Below are 27,942 nucleotides of genomic sequence, written 5' to 3'. Positions count from 1 at the left end.
CCTGTAGAAAGTGTGAGTAAACAAATGGAATGGAATCATTTACGCATATCTCATAAATGAACACTTGATTCACATAGAATATAGAGACATATCATGTTGAAAGTGATACGATTGAAATGTCATGGCCAAATATTGGCTCATTTTGTGAATGTTTGAAGCTCCCATTCCAAAAAATTGGGACAATCCCTGTTGTACCACTGTGTGTCATCCCTCTTCTTTCTTTTTATAACAGTCCCTGAAAAACGTCCGGGGGATCTGAGGAGACAAGTTGCTCAAGTTTTAGGATATAGGAAGTTGTTGTCCCCATTCTTGCTCTAATACAGGCTGTCTAGTTGCTCAACTGTCTTAGGTCTTCTTTGTTCACGATCTTCCTCTTTCATTATTCCCAAATTTTTCTATGGGTTGAAAGATCTGACGGCAAGGCGCAATATTCTTGTACCCATCCTCTTCTCTATGCAGCCATGATTTGATTGAGCAGTATGTATTGAGCCTGTGTCATTTGGAAAAATGCAAGGTCTTTCCCCTGAAAGAGACGACGTCTGGATGGGATCATATGTTGTTCTAGAACTTGAGATTACTTTCAGCATTGATGGCCTTCCAGATGTGTAAGTTCCATGCCACACACACTCATGCCACCCCCATACCATCAAGATGCCGCTTCTGAACTGAGCGCATGATACCACTTGGGGTTGTTCCTTGTCTCTTTGAAAGTCCGTAGTGATCATGGCGTCCCAGTTTTACCAAAAAGCAACTTCAAATTTTGATCGTTTGAGCACAGAGACACAGTTGTTTTTCACACTTTGCCACAGTCCATTTTAAATGCGCCTTGCCCTAGAGAAAAGCTCTGGACTTCTGGTATCTCTTTGGAGATATGGCTTCCAACTGGTCCTCCAAAAGCTAGTTGCTTATCTGTAAATTTAACTTTTCTGGCCTCTTATTGCTACCTGTCCCAACTTTTTGTTGGAATGTGTAGCTCTCCATGAATCGCAAATGACCAAATATTCCGCAAGTACATTTCAAAATGTCCTCACTTTCAAACATTGGATATGGTATCTATATTCTATTGTGAGCAAATTAAGAAGTTCTTGAGATTTGTAAATTATGCCCTTCCTTTATTTAACTCACAGTTTGTACAGGGTTCTTAACTTTTTCGGAATCGATTGGTTGTAAAGTGGATTTTGTTTTTATATCATAAGAGGCAGTGGGATGTTATTTCCAGAGGCTCATCGCTGTATAGATCTCTATTCTCAATGGTTAGATTGGTCTTTTTGAGCTTGACTCATGTGAAGCTATACACTTTACACTTATTTCCGAATCCATTTGAACACTTTGTTAATACATGACAATTTCAAGTAGTTTTAATTAAAGTTTTGATTAAATTTCAGTGTTTTATAAAGCAAGAGAATGAATGATGGTATACAAATCATATGTGTGATGTTGGATACTCTTTTTTGATACTTCTTAATATATTTAAGTTTTTTTTTTCTTTTTTTTTTCCAAAGGTCAGGAAAGAGGCCTAAAGAATATATTTAAGGAATCTATAAAAGCATGTTTATTTAACATTGTACAGAAAAAGGTGAAGAAAATTTACATATTTTATGAAAAACATGCATACCAGCCTTTATACTAACTTTAACATTATAGAAATCATCATATGTTACTGGAGGAGCTGTTAATGAAATAGCAATGTTTAATGCCAGTAGGTGGCGCGTCCAGCAGGTTCACTCAGCATAGGACACACAGAACTGACAAAAATATTGATATTAACACAACATAATAAAACGAAAAAAACCTGCACAGAACGCAATTTTATTATAATCCATAAAGATCACATTTTTTAACTGGATTCTAATGTTATAATGTTTGACCTTTTGACCTTGTTTATTTTTATTATCACATATTAATGTCAGAAACTTTCACTGTTAACAAAACTTAAGTACATTTGAAAAAGCAAAAAGCAATGATACTTCGAAATTCCCAGATTCAGAGGCAGATCCATCATTAATTCAGGGGTTTCTTTAGCCAGAATGATTTTATTTTGTAGTTAATTTTTGTATATTCAGACTAATATAGTCCTATACTGGCCGTCAGGAGCACTAGCACCATCCATGTTGGTCGGTTGAGGAAGTGAACTGATCACTGAAAACAAGGGAGATTTATTATCCACCGTATTTTTTACATAAGAGCAGTGTTGAGTATGTTGTATGTTGAGTGAATGAACGAGGCTTCCAGTTATTATAACTGTACAGAAACTGTCCACTGTGATGATGCTTGATACTGCAAACTGTTGTTGTATATTATCTTTATTCATTATCTTAATCAGAAGCATATGGTGATGCACAGATTCCATTGTTGTTTTTAATTATTATTAATATTATTATTATTATTATTATTATATTTAAATATTATTGTTAATATTATGTATAGGCAAGAACTATGGTAACTTTTCATTAGATTAATGGATTTTTAAAATCATTAAATATATTTTTTAAATTAAAATTTAAATAATAACCCTACAAGCCAAAAGTTTTTGAACAGCAATACTTTTACTGTTTTTTAAAAGAATTCTCTCCTGCTCACCAAAGCCTGTATTTATTTGATCAAGTACAACAGAAATGCTGAAATATTTTTACTATTTACATATCTTTTTTTCTATTTGAATATATTTTTAAAATGTAATTTATTCCTGTGATTTCAAAGCTAATGGTGGGTACACACCAAAAGAATAATCGGTCTGATTTCCCCCCCCTTTCCGACCATCCCGATATTGTCCGATCTATCTTGTTGGTTCAAGATTATTTTTAGTAGCAGATTTTCTCTTGGTGGTGAGGTGGGTAAGAGGTGTCGAACATGATCGAAAGAAACGTCGGAGCCGCCCCGATGTCACATGGTAATATTCAACATTGTGTTAATATTTTACGATCAGAAATCCTGACGTGTGGGGGGAACCCGAGGGTCAAAATACGCGCACTGTGCTCTGAAAATTTAATATCACGTGAAAATGAAACCAATATCGACTCAGAAGAAGCGAATGATGGTGGGAAGGAAGACGAATGTATGTTATATAATATATATATATATATATATATATATATTTCCTGCTTAATCTCTCGTTCCACACTCCAGTCCAGTTTAGGGCCGGTAATTCACCGTTAAAATTGGTTTTGCCAACCGCCATAAACAAACACAAGAAGAAGAAGAAAGGAAGAGAGAATGATGATGGGGAAGACGGAAGCAATCATGGCACACCTCAAAAGTGAAATTTGGTGTGGACACGCAGAGATGGAGGATCTCCATGTATCATCATCAATATGTTCTAGTTCCTAAATCCAGGAAGGGCATATTGAAACAGAATTCTGGGTTTTGTGAATTGTGTAGGCACACAAATTTGCAGTAGCATTTGGAAAAAAACTATACGAAGCTTATTTTTTGCTTTAAAAGATAAGATTGCTTTGGTCCACATGTAAACATTCTCATTATGGGTAGCAGAAAAATGTGATTTTACAGATATATACAAATTACCAACCAATTCACCAGAACATAATTTACTTATGACTGCCATGAGATTGTGTTACATATTGGAGGGATATTTCAGTATTTCTCTCTTTATTGGTTTGATTAAATATTTTAATTAGGTTAATTCGCATTTTGGAGGGAATAGATGTGTCTTGGATGACATATTAGAGTTTGCGATGTGGCAATATTGTAATGCCTCTGATGGACTTGTGTGACCCTACAATATAAATGTATCAGAGGTAAATCATTCAAAACACACCACTTAAATTGGACACACTGCTAAAATAATACAGAAACATTACAGACAGAAATATATTCTTTTACTGATTTATGTCTTTTGTAAAATGTTGAATCAGCAGAAGTGATCTCTCTATCACGGGTCTGAACTGTAACAAAATACAACAGAAACAATTGTTACTATTATTGTAAACTATTGTTTTACATTATTATACACACATGCAGTAGGTAAAAATAGTAAAATGCTTGCCTTCTTGATCTGTTTTTCTGCTTCCTGCAGATGCAGAAGATCCCAACTGTAGCTACAATCAACAGAAAACCAGCAGCAGCAGCAGAGATCAACACTATCAGAGATACAGAGTCTGGAGGATGTGAAGGAGAGTGTTGTTAGTGTGAGTGAATGTGTTCATAAACACTAAATATTATCACAGACGTACCTGAACATGTGTGACAGAGTTCAGTGTTGAGATGTTGAGTCTGGTTTCTGATGGGATTGTTCACCACACAGCTGTAAGAATCATCCAGACACTCCCAGATTTTAAGAGAAAGACTTCTGCTGAGATCAGACACACTGATTCCTTACAACAAACAGATACCCACATAACACAAAATCAACACACAACACACAAACACACAACTCAACACAGAAACAAACAATACTACTTGTGGATGAATGATTGAAGATTGTGGAAAAGTCTCTGGTGATGAGAGGAACAGAACAGATGAGCTGAAAACGTGGGAAAAGATAAAATACAATTTTCAGTATAATAATATGATGTGATACTTGTCTGTCATTTGAAAATAAAAATGCAGAAAACATAAGTTTATCAAAAAGTTATGAGGAAAAAAACTAACTAAAACTAATTATTATATCATCAATTGCACATGAATAGAATCTATCATTACAGGATTGTCTATCATTTGGCAGTATTCTTAATAATTCTGAAAGAGATTATTGTCAAAATATGTTTAAAAAAAGCGGGTAAGTAATTCTCTACTCACCATAGACAGTAAGACTGAAGATGTTGAGTGGGGTCTCTGAGCTTCTGCTGGTGACTTTATATTCTCCAGAGTCTGTGGTTCTGGTGTTTGTGATGATCAGAGATCCAGTCTGATCCAGCTTCAGTCTGTCTCTGAATCTACCATCAGCACTATCCTCAGAAAACCTGCCTCTTACCTGTCCTGTCACATTGATTTTAGCTATCATAATGTTGTTTTAAATTTTTCCACGTTTATCTCATCGTCCTCTCTGGTATTTCAGTATTAGACTTACTGATTCTCCCTCCGTAACAAACACAAACTACACCACTAAAAAAACAAAAAACAACACCTGATGAAAAAACACACATAATTACTCAGTAAAATCATTTCTGAAAGTTTTTTGTAATTTTGAGACTATTGTCTTCATTCTTCACAGAAGTATTTAAGTAAGTTTAGTCTGATAAAACTTGTTAATATTTAAGTCAAAATAAACGATGGAATAATACATAACAGAATTATATTTGTGGCCAACCTTTAATATAAACAAAATTGAAGCCATGCAGATACTCACCAGCCAGACTCCATGAAAACAAATAAATGTAAAATCAATCATTTTCTTCAGCAGTTTGCAAGGCAGCTTCACAACAGAACTGTGTTAGTAAACCTTCAATTGTTCATAAAGCCAGTGAAGCTGTCGGTCTGAAGTGAAGTAGTTTAGTGAAACTCAGCAGTATGTGAGTGTGAATAAACTCCTCCAGCAGCTCCTCCCTTCACTGACTGAATATGACTTCTCAAAATGACACTGTTTGACCTACAGAAAGAAGAACGTGAACTCTTTCTAAAAACAATATTTAAAAATACATATTTAAAGAATATATTTATTCAAAAATAAAGCTCTAGGCCATTAGGCCTTAAAACATTTATGGACTGAAGTGAAGCTGTCAGATTCGAGACACACAGATGTTCCATGGGTCCTCAGGGAATAATATAAAGCCACTGAAATTAAATACATTTCGGCTTAATCTTCAACTTCATTAAGAGGTTCTTTGAATACACAGAGGGACTTCTGTAGTGAGCCCTACATTCTCAATTGTACTTTTGTGTACAGTAGGGTCGCAGAAGGGAACATTAACACAGAGAGATCATGGAAACGTAAACATCCTCTCTAACTAATATCTTAACTCCAAGTCAATATCTTCCCGTTTCATGAAAACAGTTTTTCATGTAGTTTATGTAGATTAGTATTTACTGTGGTTCTTCTGTGACTTTCTTTGGAACTGTTTTCTTTAAAGGAGCAAAAACAGACAATGCCTGTCTAAAGTGTAAGTTATTAACTTTTTGTTAATCAAACTGTCATGGAATCAAAATCACCACATTTTCAATCGTGCTGAAAATTTGAAAGAAATCACCCTCCCAAAATTGCTTTACTAACACTAACAGAAACTTGTAAATTCAAGGACTGAAATAACATTAATTCCATTACAATAAAGAAAACAATGTAAAATGATTATTATTATTAATGTACTGTTGTATTAATGTATTATTAATTATTAATGTACTAAAACTGAATTAATTACTGAAATAGGTCTGCTTGTGAAGGGAGGAGCTACTGGAGGAGTTTATTCACACTCACTGCAGAGTTTCACTACAGAACGACAGCTTCATTCAATATTTCAAGAGTGTCAGGACTTTATCATTGTAATATTTCTCATGTGAAGCTGTTAGGAGATCTGCTGAAGAAAATGTTTGACATGTTTATTTTCTCCTTTTTGTTCTCATGGAATCTGGCTGGTAAATATGGCTTCATTCCTCTTTATATTACCATTCGTCTACATACAGATTATTTTGTTTTTATAGTTGCCATCATTCATTTTGCCTTTAATATTAATATTAAAGTTTTATCAGACTAAACTTACTTAAATACTTCTGTGGAGAATTAAGAGAATAGTTTTAAAATGACAAAAACTCCAAATCTGGTACATAAATCTCCCAATATTCAGTAATTATGTGTGTTTTTTCATCAGGTGTGTTTGGTGTTGATTCAGTGAAGTCAGTGTCAGTGACGGAGGGAGAAACAGTCAGTCTAAACTCTGATCTTACTGAAATACAGAGAGACGATGAGATAACGTGGAAATTTAACAACATTATGATAGCTAAAATCAGTGGGAAGGACAATACGAGCAGGCTTTATTATGATAATGCTGATGGGAGATTCAGAGACAGACTGAAGCTGGATCAGACTGGATCTCTGATCATCACAAACACCAGAACCACAGACTCTGGAGAATATAAAGTCACCGGCAGAAGCTCAGAGACCCCACTCAACATCTTCAGTCTTACTGTCTATGGTGAGTAGAGATACATATGTGTGTGTTGGGGGGGGGGTGGTTATTGTCTTTTGCCATGAATCAATGTCATAATTACTAATATTATATATGATAGAGGATTAGTGACAGTGATATAATAATCAGCCAGATGTGGGCCGGATATGGGCCGAAACTGCTTGTTGTCTGGGATATTGTCTTTTTGCGGCTTAATATTCACAGACACTAGTATATATTGCGTTTCGATTCAAGTATACTGACCTACTTTTGATTTATTCGTCCAAAATGTGGCATATTCCTTCCGCATTATAGGCTATAAGAATTCCGTTTTTATGACTGGATTCCATGAACCAGACTGTTTTCCGCATTGCGGAAATGATAGGGTGGTGTGTCTCAGAACAGTCAGTGCAATTTGGGAAATAAATCACTTAAATCTGTGTGGATGTGTGTAAATATTCAAATGTAATCCCCTTTGTAATCGTAATCATTTTTAAATGTAACTGTAATTTAATTACTTTTTTTTTTCTTAGTAACTAAAGGCCCGTTCACACCAAGCACGATAACTATAAAGATAACGATAAAGATATAGTTCTAAAAATCGTTCTCAATATTAAAGAATAGCAGAGTCCACACTGCAACTATGACGATAAAGGCTTAGAGAAACGGTATCGTTGGAATAATTTTCAGAACGATTTTTTTCCAGCTGATGAACGATACAAACATTGATATCCAATCAGAATCCATCCTGTTATAACGAGCTTTTGTTTGAACTATTTCCCAGTACCATTTAAAGGGTTGCATTCACACTGACAGTGTGTACTAGGAAGTGACGTAAGCTGGTCGACAGCGACGTCATTTGTGCGTGGCATTCAACAACAAAAACAAAGAAGAACAGTGTTAACAACAGGAGGATGGAGGACGCTGTGATCAGAGCTGTGTTTTTGTTGTGTCTCGCGGGTTTCACAATAATGGACATGGAATGTCGATGTATATGTAAAGCAGTTGAAAGAATAGAAAAGGAGGACTAAGATTCTCCAACTACAACTGGCAGTGCTACATTTGCTACAAGTGCCTGCACTTCAGCATCCGTCCATCTATCGCTGTTCTCCATGCTTGCAAAATAAGTTGACACAGTGTTTACAGTATGTTTACACAGCTTTTTAAATCATGGCGGGTGAGGGCATTTTCCTACGCGTCTCGTCAATCAATGTATACTTGCATCACGGGTAGTACCAGTTGTGCTGTTTAGACTCGCTCCGGAGTAGGAGCTACAGTAAGTTCCTGCTGTGCAAAAATGCTAATAAGTGGGTAGTTCCACAATTAGTTCTGGTACTATGAAAAGGTTCCTGTGTTGCGAAAGGCCCCACTGATGTCCACTATAGGTGAACCTTAAAATCCAGTCCTTACAGATGCATTTAAATTGATGTCAAAAATAGCTGCATTTCATTTTCAGTATTTCTAGCTCTATAGTGCCTATAAATAGTAATAAACTCACACAACACACACTGGCCCAATGCATGTAACTCTGGTTGAACCAAACATGACTGCTGGAATATGTAGGACCAGAAGAGCTCAAACATGAAAATATTGGTTAGTTAATAGTAGTTATAAATATTCAAAGAAGCAAAGTGATTATTAACAAAGTTGATGTGAAAGAGTGGTCATAATGTGTTTCCATATTCAGCCACAAGGGGGAGTAACGTAATCTGTATTATGAGAAAAGTATGTAAAACAAAACAAATATCCAGAAAATCATAAAAAATAATAATTAAAAGATAAAAAATAAAAATTTAAAAATCAAAATCAAAAAACCTTAAATTAATCAGGATAAAGAAGTTTCCTTGTTATAACACTCCTTTTTACAACATCTACTATCAGGGGTGAACATCTGACCCCAAGTGAAGAGAGAAATAAATACACACCAGCATCCAGTGAAAATACATATACTGTAGTTGGTACTCCAGCAGGACCTTATATTAATGTACACCTTTAAAGGGGTCATATGATGTCATTTTAAGTTTTCCTTTCTCTTTGGAGTGCTACAAGCTCTTGGTGCATAAAGAAGATCTGTGAAGTTGCAACGACTAAAGTCTCAAATACAAAGAGATGTTCTTTATAAAAGTTGAGAGTCAACCACGCCTTTCTAAAACATTTCATTCTGTGTGGGACGATTTACATAAAGCCACCCAAATGTTCACGCAAAAAATGAAGACGTAACTTTTATTCTCTCGTGTCCGCCGCTGCCATGTTGTGAAGATGCTGTGTGTTTCTTTGTGAAAGCGAAATTACTTTGTTTGATCTTCCCAAAGAGGACACAACTAGAAATCAGTGGTTAAGTTGTATTTCAACACTTTTCCAGAACAGTTCAACCTAAATATTCAGATGTGTCCAGCCCATTTTATGGAGGATGAGGACTTTTTCCTGAACCAATAGCCTGCAACGTGTCTGTGGCACAGCAGCTGTTTCTATAAAGTTGGTCTTTGCAAGGTTCAAACTTTGCAAGGACAGTCTGACGCTTCTGACTCATGTCTGTAAGTATGTTTTTTATATTTAAATAATTTGCCACTGATTATTCAAATGCGAGTTTTGTGCAGTGTAGAGTAGAACTTGTTGTTTGTTGTTTCTCCGATCGCAACGCAACGTGTAAAAAAAAACAGTATAAGTCATTATAATCAATATGTCCCCAGTGGATGCAACAAATGCCTTGTTTGTAATGGGTTTTATTGGTTTTGTCTCGTCTAGTGATGTCCGGATGGCGAACAAATGTTTCTATTTAACTGGATCTTCTAAATGAACTGGTCGAACCTGTTCACCAAATCGAACTGAATCGTTTGAAATGGTACTCACTAATCCACGAATAACTTAAGTTGTTCGGTTTATAAACATGCCTTACACTCCCTCTGACGCGAAAAAAACCAATATCCCAAGTTATTCAGTTACTCCTAACAGTACATTGACTGAACTGCTAAAAGAGCACCGATAATGGGATGTGTCCATTATCGCAGCTGGACTGAGTCTCGTGTTGCTGGCTTGGGGGAGATGGCATATTATGTTAAGGGGCGTAACAAAAGGTTCTGACATGTATATTGGTCTTAAATCCCTTTTGAAAAAAGTTGTATCCCACGATGATCAACTGTGTTTGATGTGTGACCTCTTGACATTTGGAAATGCACATTAATCATGTTTACAACAGTAATATTATGGAAGAGAGTCATATATATTTATCAGAATTCCATTGTCTCCTGAGTCCTCTTGTATTTTTTTGCAAAACAACACAAACAAAGATGATGGTTTAGATCTTAAAGTACTCTATATATCATAGTTCTATAATTTTCAAAAGGGTTTAAGACAGTGGCCCTCCAGGAGCACGATTGCTTTACACTTTCTTCTCTCTCACCTCACAAATAATCAATGAAAAACATGTTTTGTTCATATAAAAGCATGGGCAAGTGACTACTGCATGAGGCATGTGTCACTTTGCTCACAGCTGATTGGTGTGGTTCATGGTGATAATGCGGTTTAACAGACATGCAAACGTGCTAAAATAGTGGTGATGAGAGATAAAACTAAGAGCAGAGTGGAATATAAACCGACAAATGTTCACACACTTATTTTTGCAACTGTGAGAGACTGCTGAGTTCATTTTTCTTCTTAGTTTTTAATTTTAGATCTTAACATTTATTTTCCATTCCAGTGATCAACTTTGCAGGAACAGTGTATTTTCAACAGAAGCAGCAGACATGATGAGATTAATGTTTGTCATTTTTGAAAACACAAGGTTTGAATGTTTATTGGTTAAAGTCAGTTTTTTCATATAGTGGTATCAAAGTAATATGTGATTTTCATATTTGTATTTTCATATATAATCACAATGAATGGCATAGTAGAGACTGATATTTTCTGGATAAAAGTGTCTTGCAATTGTAAGTAAAAACAGAATCCAAAAATGTAAATGTTGTATACAGAAAGAAGCTATTTGTTTTACTACATAATGAAATAGAGAGGGTATATCAGTTGAAATTATTTATTTTGAATTTACTACAAAATATAGCCAAAAAAAAAAAAAATACAATACACAAAACAAAAAAAACACAAAATACAAAAAAAAAAAAAAACAAAAAAAAAAAACATGAAGATTTTAAAATATATATCAGTCTCAATGTTTTTTTTTCCACTCTACAAATATCACAATAAAAGAGAGCTGGTTCTTCAGGTTTATCTGTATCAACACAGGACTGTCTGTACACAATTACTACAGTAACATGACTGAATCTGAAAACAATACAAATACAGTAAACACAAAACAAAAACGGTACAAAATCCCAGAGATAAAATCCATTAATTTCCATCTAATGCCATATTAACATTCATAAAATCCCTTTTTTAAATGAGGATTATGTTATATAAATATTATTTTGTGAATGAACACCCATTAGGAGATATTCAACGGTCTGTGTGTGACTGTTTGACAAAATATATAATCAAATAAAACTAAGCACACTAATACAGTAATCCACCTCCTTTTCCATTTTTGATATTTGGGTGCTAAAAAGTTTGCAGCCCTTTAACAGAATCACAGATTGATTAATGTCTCATGGCGACTCCTGCATACACCACATCCTCCTTCACTTGATCTCTCTGAAAGAAAACAAGCACACATTCACATCACAGATACAGTGGGTACGGAAAGTATTCAGACCCCCTTAAATTTTTCACTCTTTGTTATATTGTAGCCATTTTCTAAAATCATTTAAGTTCATTTTTTTCCTCATTAATGTACACACAGCACCCCATATTGACAGAAAAACACAGAATTGTTGACATTTTTGCAGATTTATTACAAAAGAAAAACTGAAATATCACATGGTCCTAAGTATTCAGACCCTTTGCTCAGTATTTAGTAGAAGCACCCTTTTGATCTAATACAGCCATGAGTCTTTTTGGAAAGATGCAACAAGTTTTTCACACCTGGATTTGGGGATCCTCTGCCATTCCTCCTTGCAGATCCTCTCCAGTTCTGTCAGGTTGGATGGTAAACGTTTGGTGGACAGCCATTTTCAGGTCTCTGCAGAGATGCTCAATTGGGTTTAAGTGAGGGCTCTGGCTAGGCCATTCAAGAATAGTCACGGAGTTGTTGTGAAGCCACTCCTTCGTTATTTTAGCTGTGTGCTTAGGGTCACTGTCTTGTTGGAAGGTGAACCTTTCGGCCCAGTCGTTCTGAGGTCCTGGCCCTCTCTGGAGAAGGGTTTCATCCAGGATATCCCTGTACTTGGCCGCATTCATCTCTCCCTCGATTGGCAACCAGTCGTCCTGTCCCTGCAGCTGAAAAACACCCCCACAGCATGATGCTGCCACCACCATGCTTCACTGTTGGGACTGTATTGGACAGGTGATGAGCAGTGCCTGGATTTCTCCACACATTGGATTTCTCTTAGAATTAAGGCCAGAAAGTTCTGTCTTGGTCTCATCAGACCAGAGAATCTTATTTCTCTGTTTTTTAGCAAACTCCATGCGGGCTTTCATGTGTCTTGCACTGAAGAGAGGCTTCCGTTGGGCCACTCTGCCATAAAGCCCCGACTGGTGGAGGGCTGCAGTGATGGTTGACTTTCTACAACTTTCTCCCATCTCCCGACTGCATCTCTGGAGCTCAGCCACAGTGATCTTTGGGTTCTCTTTTTACCTCTCTCATCAACGCTCTTCTCCCCCCAGATAGCTCAGTTTGGCCGGACGGCCAGCTCTAGGAAGGGTTCTGGTCATCCCAAAGGTCTTCCATTTAAGGATTATGGAGGCCACTGTGCTATTAGGAACCTTAAGTGCAGCAGAAATTGTTTTTGTAACCGTGGCCAGATCTGTGCCTTGCCACAATTCTGTCTCTGAGCTCTTCAGGCAGTTCCTTTGACCTCATGATTCTCATTTGCTCTGACTTGCACTGTGAGATGTAAGGTCTTATATAGACAGGTGTGTGGCTTTCCTAATCAAGTCCAATCAGTATAATCAAACACAGCTGGACTCAAATGAAGGTGTAGAACCATCTCAAGGATGATCGGAAGAAATGGACAGCACCTGAGTTAAATATATGAATGTCACAAACAAAGGGTCTGAATACTTAGGACCATGTGATATTTCAGTTTTTCTTTTTTTAATAAATCTGCAAAATGTCTGCAATATGTGTTTTTCTGTCAATATGGGGTGCTATGTATACATAAATGAGGGAAAAAAAATGAACTTAAATGATTTTAGCAAATGGCTGCAATATAACAAAGAGTGAAAAATTTAAGGGGGTCTGAATACTTTCCGTACCCACTGTATAAATAATAAGAACATTACTGACTATTTATCAGAACTCATGCACACAAATATACAGCTAGATCTGACTCATTGCTCAAATAATACACAGAAAGAAAGAAAGAAAGAAAGAAAGAAAGAAAGAAAGAAAGAAAGAAAGAAAGAAAGAAAAAGAAAGAAACAAAGAAAGAAACAGAGTCTTTTCTTATGGATTTCTGTGCTTTTCTTTCACAGAATGTTGGATCAGCATATATTATTTCTTCACCACTCTGAACTGTTCCAACAAAAATGACAGACAAGTAAAAACATCAAAACTCTGAATAAAAAGATATTTCAGAATTATTGCATTTTTCTGCAACACTGTTTTTTATTATTTTTATATTATACTACATGGCTGTTAAATTCTTGATTCTGATTGGTTATTTTCCAGTAAACACACAGCTAAACTAGTTCCAGGCAGGTCTCAGCTGTATTACAGATCCATATCATTTTGACTCTGGAATGCCTTCATTGAAAATTACAGGAAAAAATACAGTGTTGGCTTGTATGTGATAATTGATTTTCATCCCATTCAGAGGTCATTGTCCTGATGAATACAGCATGAAACTGTTTCTAATGTGTGATGTTGCTACGGCATACACTTTCAATGGTCTACCATATCAGCGGTGCACAGGCTCGGCAGAGAGTAAAGAAGTTGGTAAAGCCAATTTTGAACTCTGGAGTAAATTTCACAACTGATAACTGGTTAACAAGTGCAAAACTTGCTGCTGATTTGCTCTACAAACACATTAATTTGATGGAAACAATGTGCAAAACAAGCCAGAAGCTCCGCCTGTGTTTCATGCCTGTAAGAGGAGAACTGTGGGATCAAGTCTGTTCAGTTTTTGCTAAAAGCAAGCCATGGTGTCCTATGTGCCAAAAAACAAAAACAAAGTCATTGTGCTTTTATCCAGTATGCATGAAAAAATAAAAAAATAAATGAGGTGTCTGGGAAGCCTGTGATGATGATTCTAGACTATAACAAGACATAGGGTGCTGTGGATTGTGTGGACCAATAGTGCATGTATTTAAGGGTTAAATTATCAGAAAAATAATGCACATCCGAGGTCCACAGCAGTGCCAAGACAAAGGTCCATGGCGGAACCAATGGAGGGAAGAGCCCAGGTGCATCCAAATGCATAAACAAGAAGAGCAGTCTGTGGCAGAACTGTAACCTCATTACAGGTGTGCATTGTTTTTCTACCTATTCAATGCCCCTAAGTCAATTATTCCTTACTTAAAAACATGTATTTTTACACATATATCTGCAATAGGTAAATACTTGCCTTCTTGGTCCACTTTCCTGCGGATGCAGAAGATCCAGACTGCAGCTATAATCAACAGAGATACAGCAGCAGCAGCAGCAGAGATCAGCCCAATGTGCAATGACGACAGGCCTTTATTTATAATGGACAAAATGAAGCATTAATATGAATAAATCTTTCTGATCTGATCAACCACAAATACTATATCAGTACGCTATAACTAGTTTATAGAGATTAGTTTAGTAAACATATGTCAGCACTGACATACCTGAACATGGTTGACAGAGTCCACTGATGTTCAGATGTGTGGTCTGGGTGCTGATGGGATTGTTGATCACACAGCTGTAGCTGTTTCTATCCTGATATTCCACCTCCAGAGGTAGAGAGAGACTTCTGCTGAGATCAGACTCACTGATGCTGGACAATAAACTGTTTCCTTTGTACCAGGAGAGAGTCACATCACTCACATTCACCACTGAACACACCAGTGAACAATTCTAGTACAGACTCAGAACAGAACAGTCTCTGATGATGACGGTAACAGACAGATTAGCTGGAAAACATGAGAGAATATAGATAATGGGGAAGATGTAGATGAGAAACCAGAGCTAATAAAAAATATGACCCTGAACCATAGTGTTGGGTTTGAGTCCACCTAAGTCGAGTCCAAGTTGAGTCTGAGTCTTTAACCATTTGAGTCATACTTAAGTCGAGTCCCAAACAGCCGAGTCCGAGTCGAGTCCAAGTCCAACAAAATTCTATTATTTAGAGTTAGACTCGTTTTAACCTTTACAACTAAAAACACAATGTCCATTTAAATGTAACAAAAGCAAACATCTATTGCATCTTGCCATTTTGATTTTTAAATAATAATTAGTGTCCTGCTTTGCTTAGCAAACTTAAAGTCATGTAACAGAAGTTATGGCTGAATTGATTTATGTATTGTGACATTATTTCAGAGTGAAACATGTTTCAGAATGTGAAAAAATAAAGGGAGTAACTTGATTTTATTCATCGTTAAGTAAATGTATAAATTCAAGGGTGGGGGTAAAGGAGTAGGTATCTTGGTGAATGGGACATTAAGAGCAGAAAATGCACCTTTTATCGCAATAAAAAGCAAGCTTTATATCATGTTTTATGATTTTAATCAAAATTAGTTTTTGTCTGCTTATTCTATTCATCAGTGTTTGAACCATTAAAGAAGAAACTGCATTTTAATTTCTTTTCTTTTTTTAATTAATGGATGGATGGATGGACGCCAAAGTACATGGACCCCTTTGACAGGGAATTTAGATTTTTTATTTTTTTTTAGGATAAACCTAGTCTGTACGATGGCACACACTGTGTATAAAAGCTGTACATATACTCTCCTTAAGTCACAGGCAACTCACACCTGTTTTATTTTTGGATGCATTTATAGTTACATTAATTTCAATAAATTGCATGTAAGAAATAACTGATAATGGGCCATTGAATTATTAGAAAATAATGCACACCCAAGGTGGTTTTGGAGTAATAAAAACTATTGCTGCAAAGATGTTAGAAAATGATTTTTCTTTGAAGCTAGAAACTGCCAGTAAAAAAAAAATCAAAAAAAAAAAAACCAATCTAACAAAACACAATCAAACACACCAAATACAACTTACAAGCTAAATGATAAATAAATTAAAAAAAAAAACATAAAAAATACAAATCAAAAATAAAAATAAAATTCAAAAATCTGTAAACATTAAATATATACAATAAATATAAAAGATAAAAATTAAATCAAAAAAAAGAGATTCATTCAATACATTTATTTTCTCCCATTTATTATGCACATGTATGAGGCAGTCGGTGGCTGGAGGTTTACGCTGTTGATTTAAGATCTGACGCATAGATCTTATGATCTTACACATCTGTATTTCTGCCAACTGTTCAAGTTCACTTAAGACAAAACCGACTGAATTTACATGAATGGTCTCCAAGACGGGCATTTTGACAGAACTTTTCCTGTAAGTGTGTACAGGGCCGTAGCTGGGGTTTGCGGGGCCCCAGTGTTGTACCAGAGGGCCCTGTCTGAAATTGTTTAATTTTTATGTTCGTTCTATTTATTTATTTGTTCTTTTTACACAGTGTTTAAGCTTTTTCAAGTTTGTAGGTGTCCAGGTACAGAAACCGAATAATCAAATGTAAAATAGCACTCCATAATCTTCAATGTAAATATTAAATATACAGTCAAACCAAAATTTATTCAGACACCTTCAACATTTCTCACACTAGCACAGTTTATTCACTATAGTTTAGAAAATGGTAATAAAATCTGACAAGAATTAACTGTCAGAACAAATTCATCTTGATAATGTCAGATAGAAATGTATGTAATAGTTACAATCAACCAAAACTTCAGACAACAAAAAATCTAAATATTGAGAAAGTCGCCTTTAAAGTTATCCAAATGAAGTTCTTAGAAATGCATATTACTATTCAAAAATTATGTTTTGTAATACTATTTACTAAATATCTTCATGGTACATGATCTTTACTTAATATCCTAATGATTTTTGGCATAAAAGAAAAATCGATCATTTTGAGCCATACAATGTACTTTGGCTATTGCTACAAATATACCTGTGCTACTAAAGACTGGTTTTGTGGTCCAGGGTCACAAATAGAGCATTTAAAAATCTGATATTGAAAAAATAGTATACTTGTTTAACAAGCAGACAACTGTAACTGTTGAGTATGTAGCTAAATCCAAACAAAAAGATAGGGGTGCACAAATGCCAGCTTATGCAATTAGCCTTAATAAGACAAGGAGTCAGCATTACAGATATACACTCACCTAAAGGATTATTAGGAACACCTGTTCAATTTCTCATTAATGCAATTATCTAATCAACCAATCACATGGCAGTTGCTTCAATGCATTTAGGGGTGTGGTCCTGGTCAAGACAATCTCCTGAACTCCAAACTGAATGTCAGAATGGGTAAGAAAGGTGATTTAAGCAATTTTGAGCGTGGCATGGGTTGTTGGTGCCAGACAGGCCTTTCTGAGTATTTCACAGTCTGCTCAGTTACTGGTATTTTCAAGCACAACCATTTCTAGGGTTTACAAAGAATGGTGGGAAAAGAAAAAGGAAAAAAAATCCCAGTATGCGGCAGTCCTGTGGGCGAAAATGCCTTGTTGATGCTAGAGGTCAGAGGAGAATGGGCCGATTGATTCAAGCTGATAGAAGAGCAACTTTGACTGAAATAACCACTCGTTACAACCGAGGTATGCAGCAAAGCATTTGTGAAGCCACAACACCCACAACCTTGAGGCGAATGGGCTACAACAGCAGAAGACCCCACCAGGTACCACTCATCTCCACTACAAATAGGAAAAAGAGGCTACAATTTGCACGAGCTCACCAAAATTGGACAGTTGAAGACTGGAAAAATGTTGCCTGGTCTGATGAGTCTCGATTTCTGTTGAGACATTCAGATGGTAGAGTCAGAATTTGGCGTAAATACCACGGCCTACCTGAGCATTGTTTCTGACCATGTTCATCCCTTTATGACCACCATGTACCCATCCTCTGATGGCTACTTCCAGCAGGATAATGCACCATGTCACAAAGCTCGAATCATTTCAAATTGGTTTCTTGAACATGACAATGAGTTCACTGTACTAAAATGGCCCCCACAGTCACCAGGTCTCAACCCAATAGAGCATCTTTGGGATGTGGTGGAACGGGAGCTTCGTGCCCTGGATGTGCATCCCACAAATCTCCATCAACTGCAAGATGCTATCCTATCAATATGGGCCAACATTTCTAAAGAATGCTTTCAGCACCTTGTTGAATCAATGCCACGTAGAATTAAGGCAGTTCTGAAGGCGAAAGGGGGTCTGTGATAACGACCCAAGCAGTCACAAGGATGATCACTAACGAAGCTGGGGTCCAAAGGGTTATTTATTTAAGCAGGTGTGCAAAATATGCAAATAAATAGGTATAAGAGCTTAAAACAAAGATTGTAATAAAAAAACAGTCTAAAACTAGAACTGCAAGTACTAAAAACAGTACCAACTCCCCTCTACAACATCGAGGCTGGAGTTTCCCTTGCTACACAGCACCACAATCATGCCCAAGCTCTCTATCTGTTCACCCCCAACTTCTAGTGGTAGCCATCTTAAATACACCTTTTTTTCCCGCTCTTCCCAAATTGGAACATACCATTTTATAAATAAAAATCTCTTGCCTTTCAACTCTCATTATATGCATGATTTAGAGACAAGTTTAAGTAAATACATAAATACAATTAAAAAGAGAACAAATAAACCCAACACATTTGCACTAACATTACCAGTGAAACTCGTGATGGTAGATATTTTCAAAGTCCTCTCCATCACAGGGTCAAACACAGTATTAGTATGGTGTTCCCAAAAAAACCCTATATGAGAGTATAAAAAATAAAAAAACACATTTTCTGGAAGAAACACCCATAACAACAAACACACTAATACCTTACTCACCATAGACAGTAAGACTGAAGATGTTGAGTGGGATCCTTGAGCTTCTGCTGGTGACTTTATATTCTCCAGAGTGTGTGGTTCTGGTGTTTGTGATGATCAGAGATCCAGTCTGATCCAGCTTCAGTCTGTCTCTGAATCTACCATCAGCACTATCCTCATAAAACCTGCTTTACTTCACATTGACTTTAGCTATCATAATGTTGTTACATTTCCATGTTATCTCATCGTCTCTCTGTATTTCAGTAAGATCAGAGTTTAGACTTTCTCTCTCTGTCACTGACACTGACTTCACTGAATCAACACCAAACACACCTGATGAAAAAACAGACATAATTACTGAGAACTTGGAGATTTACCAGATATTTTGCCAAATTTAAACTAATTAATAAATTGTCAATGCAAAATAATTCCTTACTTCACTAATTTGAATGTACAGTTCAATACTATACAGTAAATTTAACCATTTGATGAGATCAATTCGATGAGATGACAATAGGCCTATAACAAATATTGTGAACAAAGATCATTTTCTATAGTCTAATAAAATGTAATGGATAACAGAGAATGGGTTTATATGTGGACAAACAATACAGAAATTAAGTCATAAGTGACGTGACATTCAGCCAAGTATGGTGACCCATACTCAAAATTCATGCTCTGCATTTAATTCATACAAAGTGCACACACACACCGTGTACACACACCCGGAGCAGGGGGCAGCCATTTATGCTGTGGCGCACTCGGAGCAGTTTTGGGGTTCGGTGCCTTGCTCAAGGGCACCTAAGTCATGGTATTGCCTGCCTGAGACTGAGACTCAAACCCACAACCCTAGGGTTAGGAGTCAAACTCTAAGTAAAGATACTTACCACTCTGACTCCATAAGCACAAACAAGAGATTTTAAACATGCCATATATTTTCTTTTGCATTTTGCTTAACGGTTTCAAATAAAAACAGTTAATAATTTTGAAAATGAAGTCACAACAGAAATCTTATAATAAACATTTGAACACTGAAAGCGATAGAGGAGCTGTAGAGGACAGTGCTGTGAAGAGGTTTGGTGAAACTCTACTGTCAGCGTGAAGAAACTCCTCTAGATGGCACCTCCCTTCACAGACTGTAGGCCTGTTACATATGTTTTTCACATACAATATACCTATTTTAGAAATTAATTTTATGACTAACAAGTGCTGCAACAGCTTGAGGTTACCTAGAAAACCTCGGGATGTGACAAAGCGAAATGTATTTCAGTCAGAATTAACATGAGGGCTTTGAGTATAGCGACACTGAAATAAAACGGGGATCAGTTTACTGTCGAGTATTTGTTATGTTGCATTGCATTTTATCCAGTATGTACAGTATTAAAGATTATAATGTGTATAATGGTCGATGTAGGCAGGGTTAATAAGAATTGCTGACTGATCTTCCCACTCCCTCCAGTTCAGTATTTTAAATGGTTGCTTTGTAAGATTTGTGAATGATTTCATACAGTATTATGAAATTGACAAATTACTGACATAGAATTCTAGGCTGATGAGTTGTGTTCATTAACAATATCTCAGTCTTTAGCATTTTAGACTGCTAGATTTACATACACAGAAAAAAAAAAAAAGTGTTTTAAAAAATTATTATTTAACAGAAAGAAGAAGAATAAGGAGAAAACACACTTTCTAATGACATGAATTAAACTTTCACATTTTATATAATAAAGAGAAATTGAAACTCAAGGGCAGTGGTTGTAAATGGTCAGGGCCTGACCCACAGCACTGCACATTTTGTATGACTTCATTATATAAGCATGTCTTTGCCAGCCAATTCTAAAGATATTTTATTTAACAACAACAACAGTCTTTAGCTATGTGATTTTAAAAATAAGCACAATAAAAGAACAAAAATATGTTTTATATTTGAACCAAAGCCAACTTTCCAAAGGTAAGTTACATGTGGACTTTATACATGACTTAAAAACCTATAATGTATTAAAGAAAAAAATGCACCGGTGTCAGGTTGTGTTTAACTGTTTTGAGCAAAATAACACATAATGAAACTATATACGATGCTGTTTATATTTCTTTTGGCTTCAACTCTTCCATCATCCATTATTATTTCAGATTATTGCTAAACTGAAGACACATGCCAACCCCTGAAACACTTTTGAGTTATTTATTGGTTTAATTCATATGAAGGAAGTGCAGCCATCTTTAAAATGTATGCCTGACCCACACTAGAAAATATAAATGTCTACTAACTTAAAACTAAATATTCTAAAAAGTATAAGCAATACTTTGTCTAAACAAAATAAATCATACATAATAAATAAATAATTAAATTCATGTAAAATAAATAATTAATAGCTAGCTTTTTGGTAAATGTATATTATTGTGAATGTTTTGTCCTGTTGGATTTATTTTTTTCTCTTTTATGCATCATTTCTCAGTCTTTAATCTCCAATGTGGTGATGCATTTGGTGTGAACAGAAAAGACTTTAAACAATAGCATCACATAATTTTTATCTTAAATATAACAGGTAGTTAGTAATAAAATGTAGATATTAATATCATTATATTCTTACTCTAATAAACTAATAAAACAGGAAGGAATTTAAAAACTGTAAGCTACATCTTGTAAAACCCAACAATCTGTCAACAAGCAGAAGCTTTTATTCAGATAACTACAGATGTACAGATCAATTTCTCACTGAGCGAGAATCTATGAGCCTGCAGTTATCTTACAACAACAACAACAACTATTATTATTGATTATCTTATTAATCACAGTGTATGTTGTAAGGCAAATTCTTTGAAAAGCTGTTTTAGAATGACTTGTATTGCGAAAAGTGATATAATCAACTGAAAAAAAGGGAGTATACATTCTAAAAAAATATATTTTTTTGTCATAAAATATTTACAGTAATTCAAGAACATATCCACTTTCCTGATTATCTTTTTATTTAGAGTTTGACAGTGATGTCTGCTCATGCTGAAGAGTTCTGGATCTGATGTCATAAACAAGAACAGCCACAGCAGCCACACCCACCAGAGCAGAGAGAGCCAATCGGATCACAGCTTCAATAAAACCACAGCAGCAGATACAGTGATCTGAGAGAAGAAATAGGCAGCATTAGAAAAACAGAAATATGATTTATTTAGTTTGTTTGTGTGTGTGTGCCACTGAAGTACCTGAACATGTCTGACAGAGTTCAGTGTTGTTGAGATGTTGAGTCTGGTTTCTGATGGGATTGTTCACCACACAGCTGTAGAAATCATCCAGACACTCCAGATGTAAAGAAAGACTTCTGCTGAGATCAGACACACTGATGCTGGACAATAAACTGTTTCCTTTGTACCAGGAGAGAGTCACATGACCCACATTCAACACTGAACACAGGAATGAACATGATGATGAGGAGGATGATGATGAATTTTGTGAAGAGTCTCTGGTGATGACAGGAACAGGCACAGGAACTGAAAACACGAGGGGATAAATTTAATTTAGTTGAATAAAAATGCTATAATAACTGTCTGTCAAATGATATTTACATGTAAAATGAAGTTGCAGAGCATGTTATAGAATGTTGAAAACAAAGTTACAAGAAAATATCTATATCTATATATGTATATCTATATATCATATTATATATATATATATATATATATATATATATATCTATATATATATAATTATGAGAATAATGCACATGAATATAAATCTATCATCACATGATTGTCTATTATTTGACAAGTCGTAATAATTCTGAAAATCATTATTGTCAAAAGATGCGTATAAAAAAGCGGGTAAGTAATTCTCTACTCACCATAGACAGTAAGACTGAAGATGTTGAGTGGGATCCCTGAGCTTTTGCCGGTGACTTTATATTCTCCAGAGTCTGTGGTTCTGGTGTTTGTGATGATCAGAGATCCAGTCTGATCCAGCTTCAGTCTGTCTCTGAATCTCCCATCAGCACTATCCTCATAAAACCTGCTCGTATTGTCCTTCCTGTAGATTTTAGCTATCATAATGTTTTCAAATTTCCACGCTATCTCATCGTCTCTCTGTATTTCAGTAAGATTTAGACTTACTGATTCTCCCTCCGTCACTGACACTGACTTCACTGAATCAACACCAAACACACCTGATGAAAAAAACAGATATAATTACTGAGAACTTGGAGATTTCAGATTTTGAGTTGTAATTTTTAATCTATTTTTTAAAAATTGAAAAAACAAATTTTCACAAATTTCAATGTATAATTCAATAATATGCCATGGATTACGCACTTTAATATGATAGCTGAGAAAAAAAAAAAAAAAATAACATCCTGAACAAAGATATGTATTAAGTAAAGTCTTAAAAAACATTCTAATGAATGATGAAAATAATAACAAAATTATACGTATGTGGACCTATGACAATATACAGTGAAATGAAACCATAAAAATACTTACCACTCAGACTCCATACATTCAAACAGAAAAAAAACATGCTATATTTAGGCATTTCGCCGAACGGTTTCAAATAACAACAGTTCCTATTTTGTAAAGGCTACATTTAAACACAAACAAAACGCAAAACAAAGCATAGGCTAATAAACGCTGTCGTAATAAACGCTGGACGTTTCGTAATAAAGCGCCAGAAGAGCTGAAGCGGACAGTGCGCTGGTCTGTTGTGAAGGGGCTTGGTAAACTCAGTGCCGATGTGCCGAATTCTGTACCCCTGTCAGATTATTCACCCACTAGCATTGATAGGTTTAGGAGTAGGTGGGGGAGGGGCAAGTAAAAGGGGTGGGGTTTGGTTTAGGCTATCAGGTAGCGACTTCAACGAGGGGATGCATAATCTGGCAATGGTGCAGAATTCGGCACAAAACCTATACGCGCGGTGGAGGGCGTTTCTGTTGTTGCAGTAATGTTGGCTTAATTAAGACACTATAGGTGTTCCTTTATGTATACATCCGTTTGTTAATAAAGGCTTAACAAGTTTTTGAGTGTTATTCCTCATTTCTTTCATTCATTCAGTTATACAGATAGGCTATACAATTCAGTATGGGTACGAAGTTTTCCTAGAATAAATTGAAAGATTCTACATCAGTCCACTGAAGCATAGGTTATTGAATAGCTACAATACAACAGCAATGTAATGCCGACATAAAGCCATTAACTCAAGTCACCTTTAGTTTAAAGTGTATTTCCCAGAGTACATTATACAATATTTACGCGAACAAGTAAGAAACACAATGTTATTTTAATAGCTATAAATAATACTAGGCTTACAGTTAGCGTAATAATAATAACAGTGGTAATAATAATATTAGGTATGATATCAAGTAAGTACAACATTAGACATTACAGTGCATTAATACGTCTTATCTGTATTTATTCTAGAGATTCAGGGTGCAAATGGATGTGGTTGTCAATGAAGCAGCAGGTACGAAAGCGCTGACAAGTAGCCTACCAAATAGTCAGAACTAGCAATTATTTGAGCTGAATCAAAAAGTTAATAGGGTCTTCATCATAGTTTTGAAATGTACAGTAAAACACCAGCAGTTTAAAAAGATAAATATATTACTAGCTATTGAATTAAAAAAGACGTTGATTCCCTAAACTGTTCTAGATATGGCCATTGTTGTCATCATAGACTGTTGTCACTGGAGAGAGAGAGAGAGAGAGAGAGAGAGAGAGAGAGAGAGAGGTTATAAAAAGGCTGCAAGCCCCTATGCCAAAAATGCAGGTTGTGTTCCCATTTTTTGCGTTAAAATTTTTCTACCAACCAACAAACACAATACCTTTCCCTTTTAATATTAAAAATCTCAAAAAAACCTAAGAACAAAAACCCCTATAAAACAACAAACATTATTCTGTGTATAATTAAGGTATCGCTAAAAGTTTTTTTTTTTTCATTGTCGTCGATATTGATGTCTCTAATGTGATGATGTGTGTTTTGCCCCTCTGCCCTGTTACTTAAATGTTGTAATATTTTAAAATGCAATAAAACCCACTATTTCAGTGTTATTTCCTGTTACACACTTTTTTTATTATAACAACAGCATCCATCATCCTTGATGTTGCACTACTGCCATCTTCTGGAGTTAATTCTTAAGCAACATCTCATATTTGGAGAGGGGTCTGTCTGCGGACTGCAAGACGGGCATAACTTGACAAAAGAGGCGTAACTTGAAGTTGTCCAAATCACAGAGAACCACGCGAGATGTCAAAACGAGATTTTGTCGGAATGTGTTCGAAACCGGCACTTACCCTTTTCCAATAGGTACTCTTCATTTAATAAGTACTAATTCAACGAGCGCTAAAAGAGTACATACTCAGCCTGAATGCGTATGTATGTATGAAGCATGAATGCTATTTGGATATCATCATCATCCGCTATGTTGATCATGACTTACGAAGTTAAAGCAAACGCAAAAACTTAAAAGATATGAGTGACAGGTTTATTTAATGTATTTGTATGTATCTTGATAATGAAGAAAATTGCCCATGTTTGTGGTCCTTATTGAAGAAACGGCTGCCTTTTTTAGTTGTGTGGTATTATAGCCAATACTGTTAATTTAAGTTTTTAGCCTTTTAAATCCACTAATGTGAGTCAAGTTTTTATCATTAAAGCATTTTTTATTCATTTTTTTTTATTACGAAAACCCAAAATCATTATCTCTTGAATATTTAGTCAATTATTTTATGTGCAAAATCCACATTAAAGTTTTTTTTTTTCAGTGTATATTATCTCATACTATGATGAACACATTAAATTTTTATTTTGTTTTATGCCATTATGATTGTTCATTGTTAGATACAACCTTCTTACCCTGGTCTCTTATGTAATAAGTTTGGCAATAATAATAATAAAAGAGGGACAGATGCACTAACACCTCACAGCATCACTAACTCAACAGTCCAGTACGACTCTGCAATATCTGCACAAAGGGTACGTCGATTGAAGATCTCACCTTTGGGAGAAGACTGTTTGATTTTTATACTCTAAAAAATGTAAGGATTACTACTCGACTCGAAATAAAGATTATCCCATAATGAATTGCATCTTTTGCCCACCCCAACACTTACATGCAATAATAAACGATAAATGCCAACCAATAATTACATACATTTTTTTTCTTAAAATGACATTTTAGGAAAAGAAGCGAGATTTTTTTTTTTGTCGTGACATAGCTATACATGAATATACACTAGTTGAACAAATGCAGTCGATGTGAATACATTAATTTTCAGTCAAGCAATTAATAGATGAATGGATAAAATATTTAGATTTTATTTACTGACAACAAGAAACATGTCTAAATTATTAAACTAATGTATAAATGTTAGCATCACAATAAATACATACATGGACAAGTCAACAACAGAAGAAACAAAACTTCATTTCAAACTTACTGTTCTAACAATCATGTATTTACAGATGGTGAACCTCACATCCTACTATCATCTCAACACAGCTGTGCCAATTCTGCAGCTGCGCTGTGCTTCACAATCTTGCTTTTCCCCTCATTGGGGATGTCATTGAGCAACAGGAATGAGAAAAGACCATGATGACGGCTTAAAAAAAAAAACAATCTTGAAGCAAGAGCAGAAGAACACATGCAGGACAATCTGACTGCTGCTGTGTCTGCTCCAAACAATCGTGTGCCTGCTCTCCATGAGCACCAATACCTGTGAAACATTTACACAGAGTTTAAAAATACATGCATTGATTTATTACTTTTGTAGTGGGCTAAACCACCACTGAACTGGTTCAAAACCACCAGTATGTAGGCCCCTGTAATAAGAGCACTGTCAATCACTTCAGATAAAAGCTCCATCACATTTTGATGATGATGCACTTGAAGCTTCTGAAAGTCAGCCTTCATTGTATAAACAGAAACCAGCAGAACAAAATTTACCAAAATCACATCCTCAGTGTCTTTTGGTCTTTCTCTAGATCCTCTCGCTGCTCTGGGGTCACTGATGATGAAGAGACCACAGCAACATCTGGTCCTGATGAGACAGTAAGGGCAGGTGGAGAGATGAAGCATCTCATCTGTGTCACTGGACCATTTCCAGGATGCTGCTGTGAACATCTCCATCCTTACTGTACACACACCAGTCTGCAGACATGTTCCTCATCCTACAAAAATACACACACACAATACAAAAAGTCATTAATTTATTCTTTTGTTTCAGGTTTTTCCTTTTTTTCACCTTTCCTTGCAGGTCCTGCTCCACCACAAAAGATCTGCAGCAAATGCACAGAAATCAAGAATAAGAAAAGTGCTGTAATAGTTGTTTAAAATTACACTAATTAAAATAAACTATACTATTTAAGATTTAAAATGCTTCATTTATTTTTGTAGTGTACTTACACAAATCCTTCGATGGCAGCATTTCTTCATCAGTGTCTCTTCAGCAGATAAACACAAACACATCTCATCCGTCACCACTAACACCAACACAAAAACAAGACTCATCTGTGATTTATCTGTGATATACTACATTTACATGTTGAGTTAGTAACTGATGTAACTCGCTTTTTATCCAACACAAATGTCCCTTAAATTATCGATATTGCAAATGGACGAATAAAATAGATAACTTATATTTAGTTACTGTATGTAGATTTGTTTGTGTACATGACTTACACTCATCTCAAGCAGTGTTGACAACAGTGAGTGAATTCTACATAATAGCACAACCACATCAATCAGATGCCTGTTTCATGTCTGTTAGATGAGCTCATCTGCAATACTTATCAAAGATTATCATAAATAGACATTATAGTAATCGTCTTCAAGATGTATATATGGAT

General features: G+C 35.5%; 1 protein-coding gene and 1 long non-coding RNA gene across 5 annotated transcripts in view; both read right to left on the bottom strand.

Moving 5' to 3' along the window:
- Positions 1 to 24,266, bottom strand: part of LOC109053064 (hepatocyte cell adhesion molecule-like) — a 64,173-nt gene extending 39,907 nt beyond the window's left edge. Inside the window, exons 1-5 of one of the 4 annotated variants that reach the window (XM_042756056.1) lie at positions 23,586 to 24,266; positions 22,955 to 23,272; positions 22,320 to 22,604; positions 4,004 to 4,115; positions 3,841 to 3,902 (exon numbers count right to left, since the gene is read on the bottom strand). In XM_042756056.1, the coding sequence (XP_042611990.1) occupies positions 3,890 to 3,902; positions 4,004 to 4,115; positions 22,320 to 22,604; positions 22,955 to 23,272; positions 23,586 to 23,637 (780 nt within the window). In that variant the 5' untranslated portion in view covers positions 23,638 to 24,266 and the 3' untranslated portion in view covers positions 3,841 to 3,889. Of the gene's footprint in view, positions 1 to 3,840; positions 3,903 to 4,003; positions 4,116 to 21,777; positions 22,239 to 22,319; positions 22,605 to 22,954; positions 23,273 to 23,585 lie in introns of those variants that run through there. The other 3 variants (XR_006159866.1, XM_042756055.1, XM_042756054.1) reach the window with 3 other exon arrangements.
- A 2,496-nt stretch (positions 24,267 to 26,762) lies between these two features.
- On the bottom strand, positions 26,763 to 27,555 carry LOC109053075. The gene is made up of 3 exons (XR_006159868.1): positions 27,500 to 27,555; positions 27,041 to 27,372; positions 26,763 to 26,810 (listed from the first exon to the last, which is right to left on the bottom strand). It is a non-coding gene; the product is annotated as an uncharacterized LOC109053075 (long non-coding RNA).
- Positions 27,556 to 27,942: the final 387 nt, after the last annotated feature.

Source organism: Cyprinus carpio, unplaced genomic scaffold (genome assembly GCF_018340385.1).
Source record: "Cyprinus carpio isolate SPL01 unplaced genomic scaffold, ASM1834038v1 S000006782, whole genome shotgun sequence".
Taxonomy (NCBI): Eukaryota; Metazoa; Chordata; class Actinopteri; order Cypriniformes; family Cyprinidae; genus Cyprinus; species Cyprinus carpio.
This window is presented reverse-complemented; position numbering and strand designations above follow the sequence as displayed.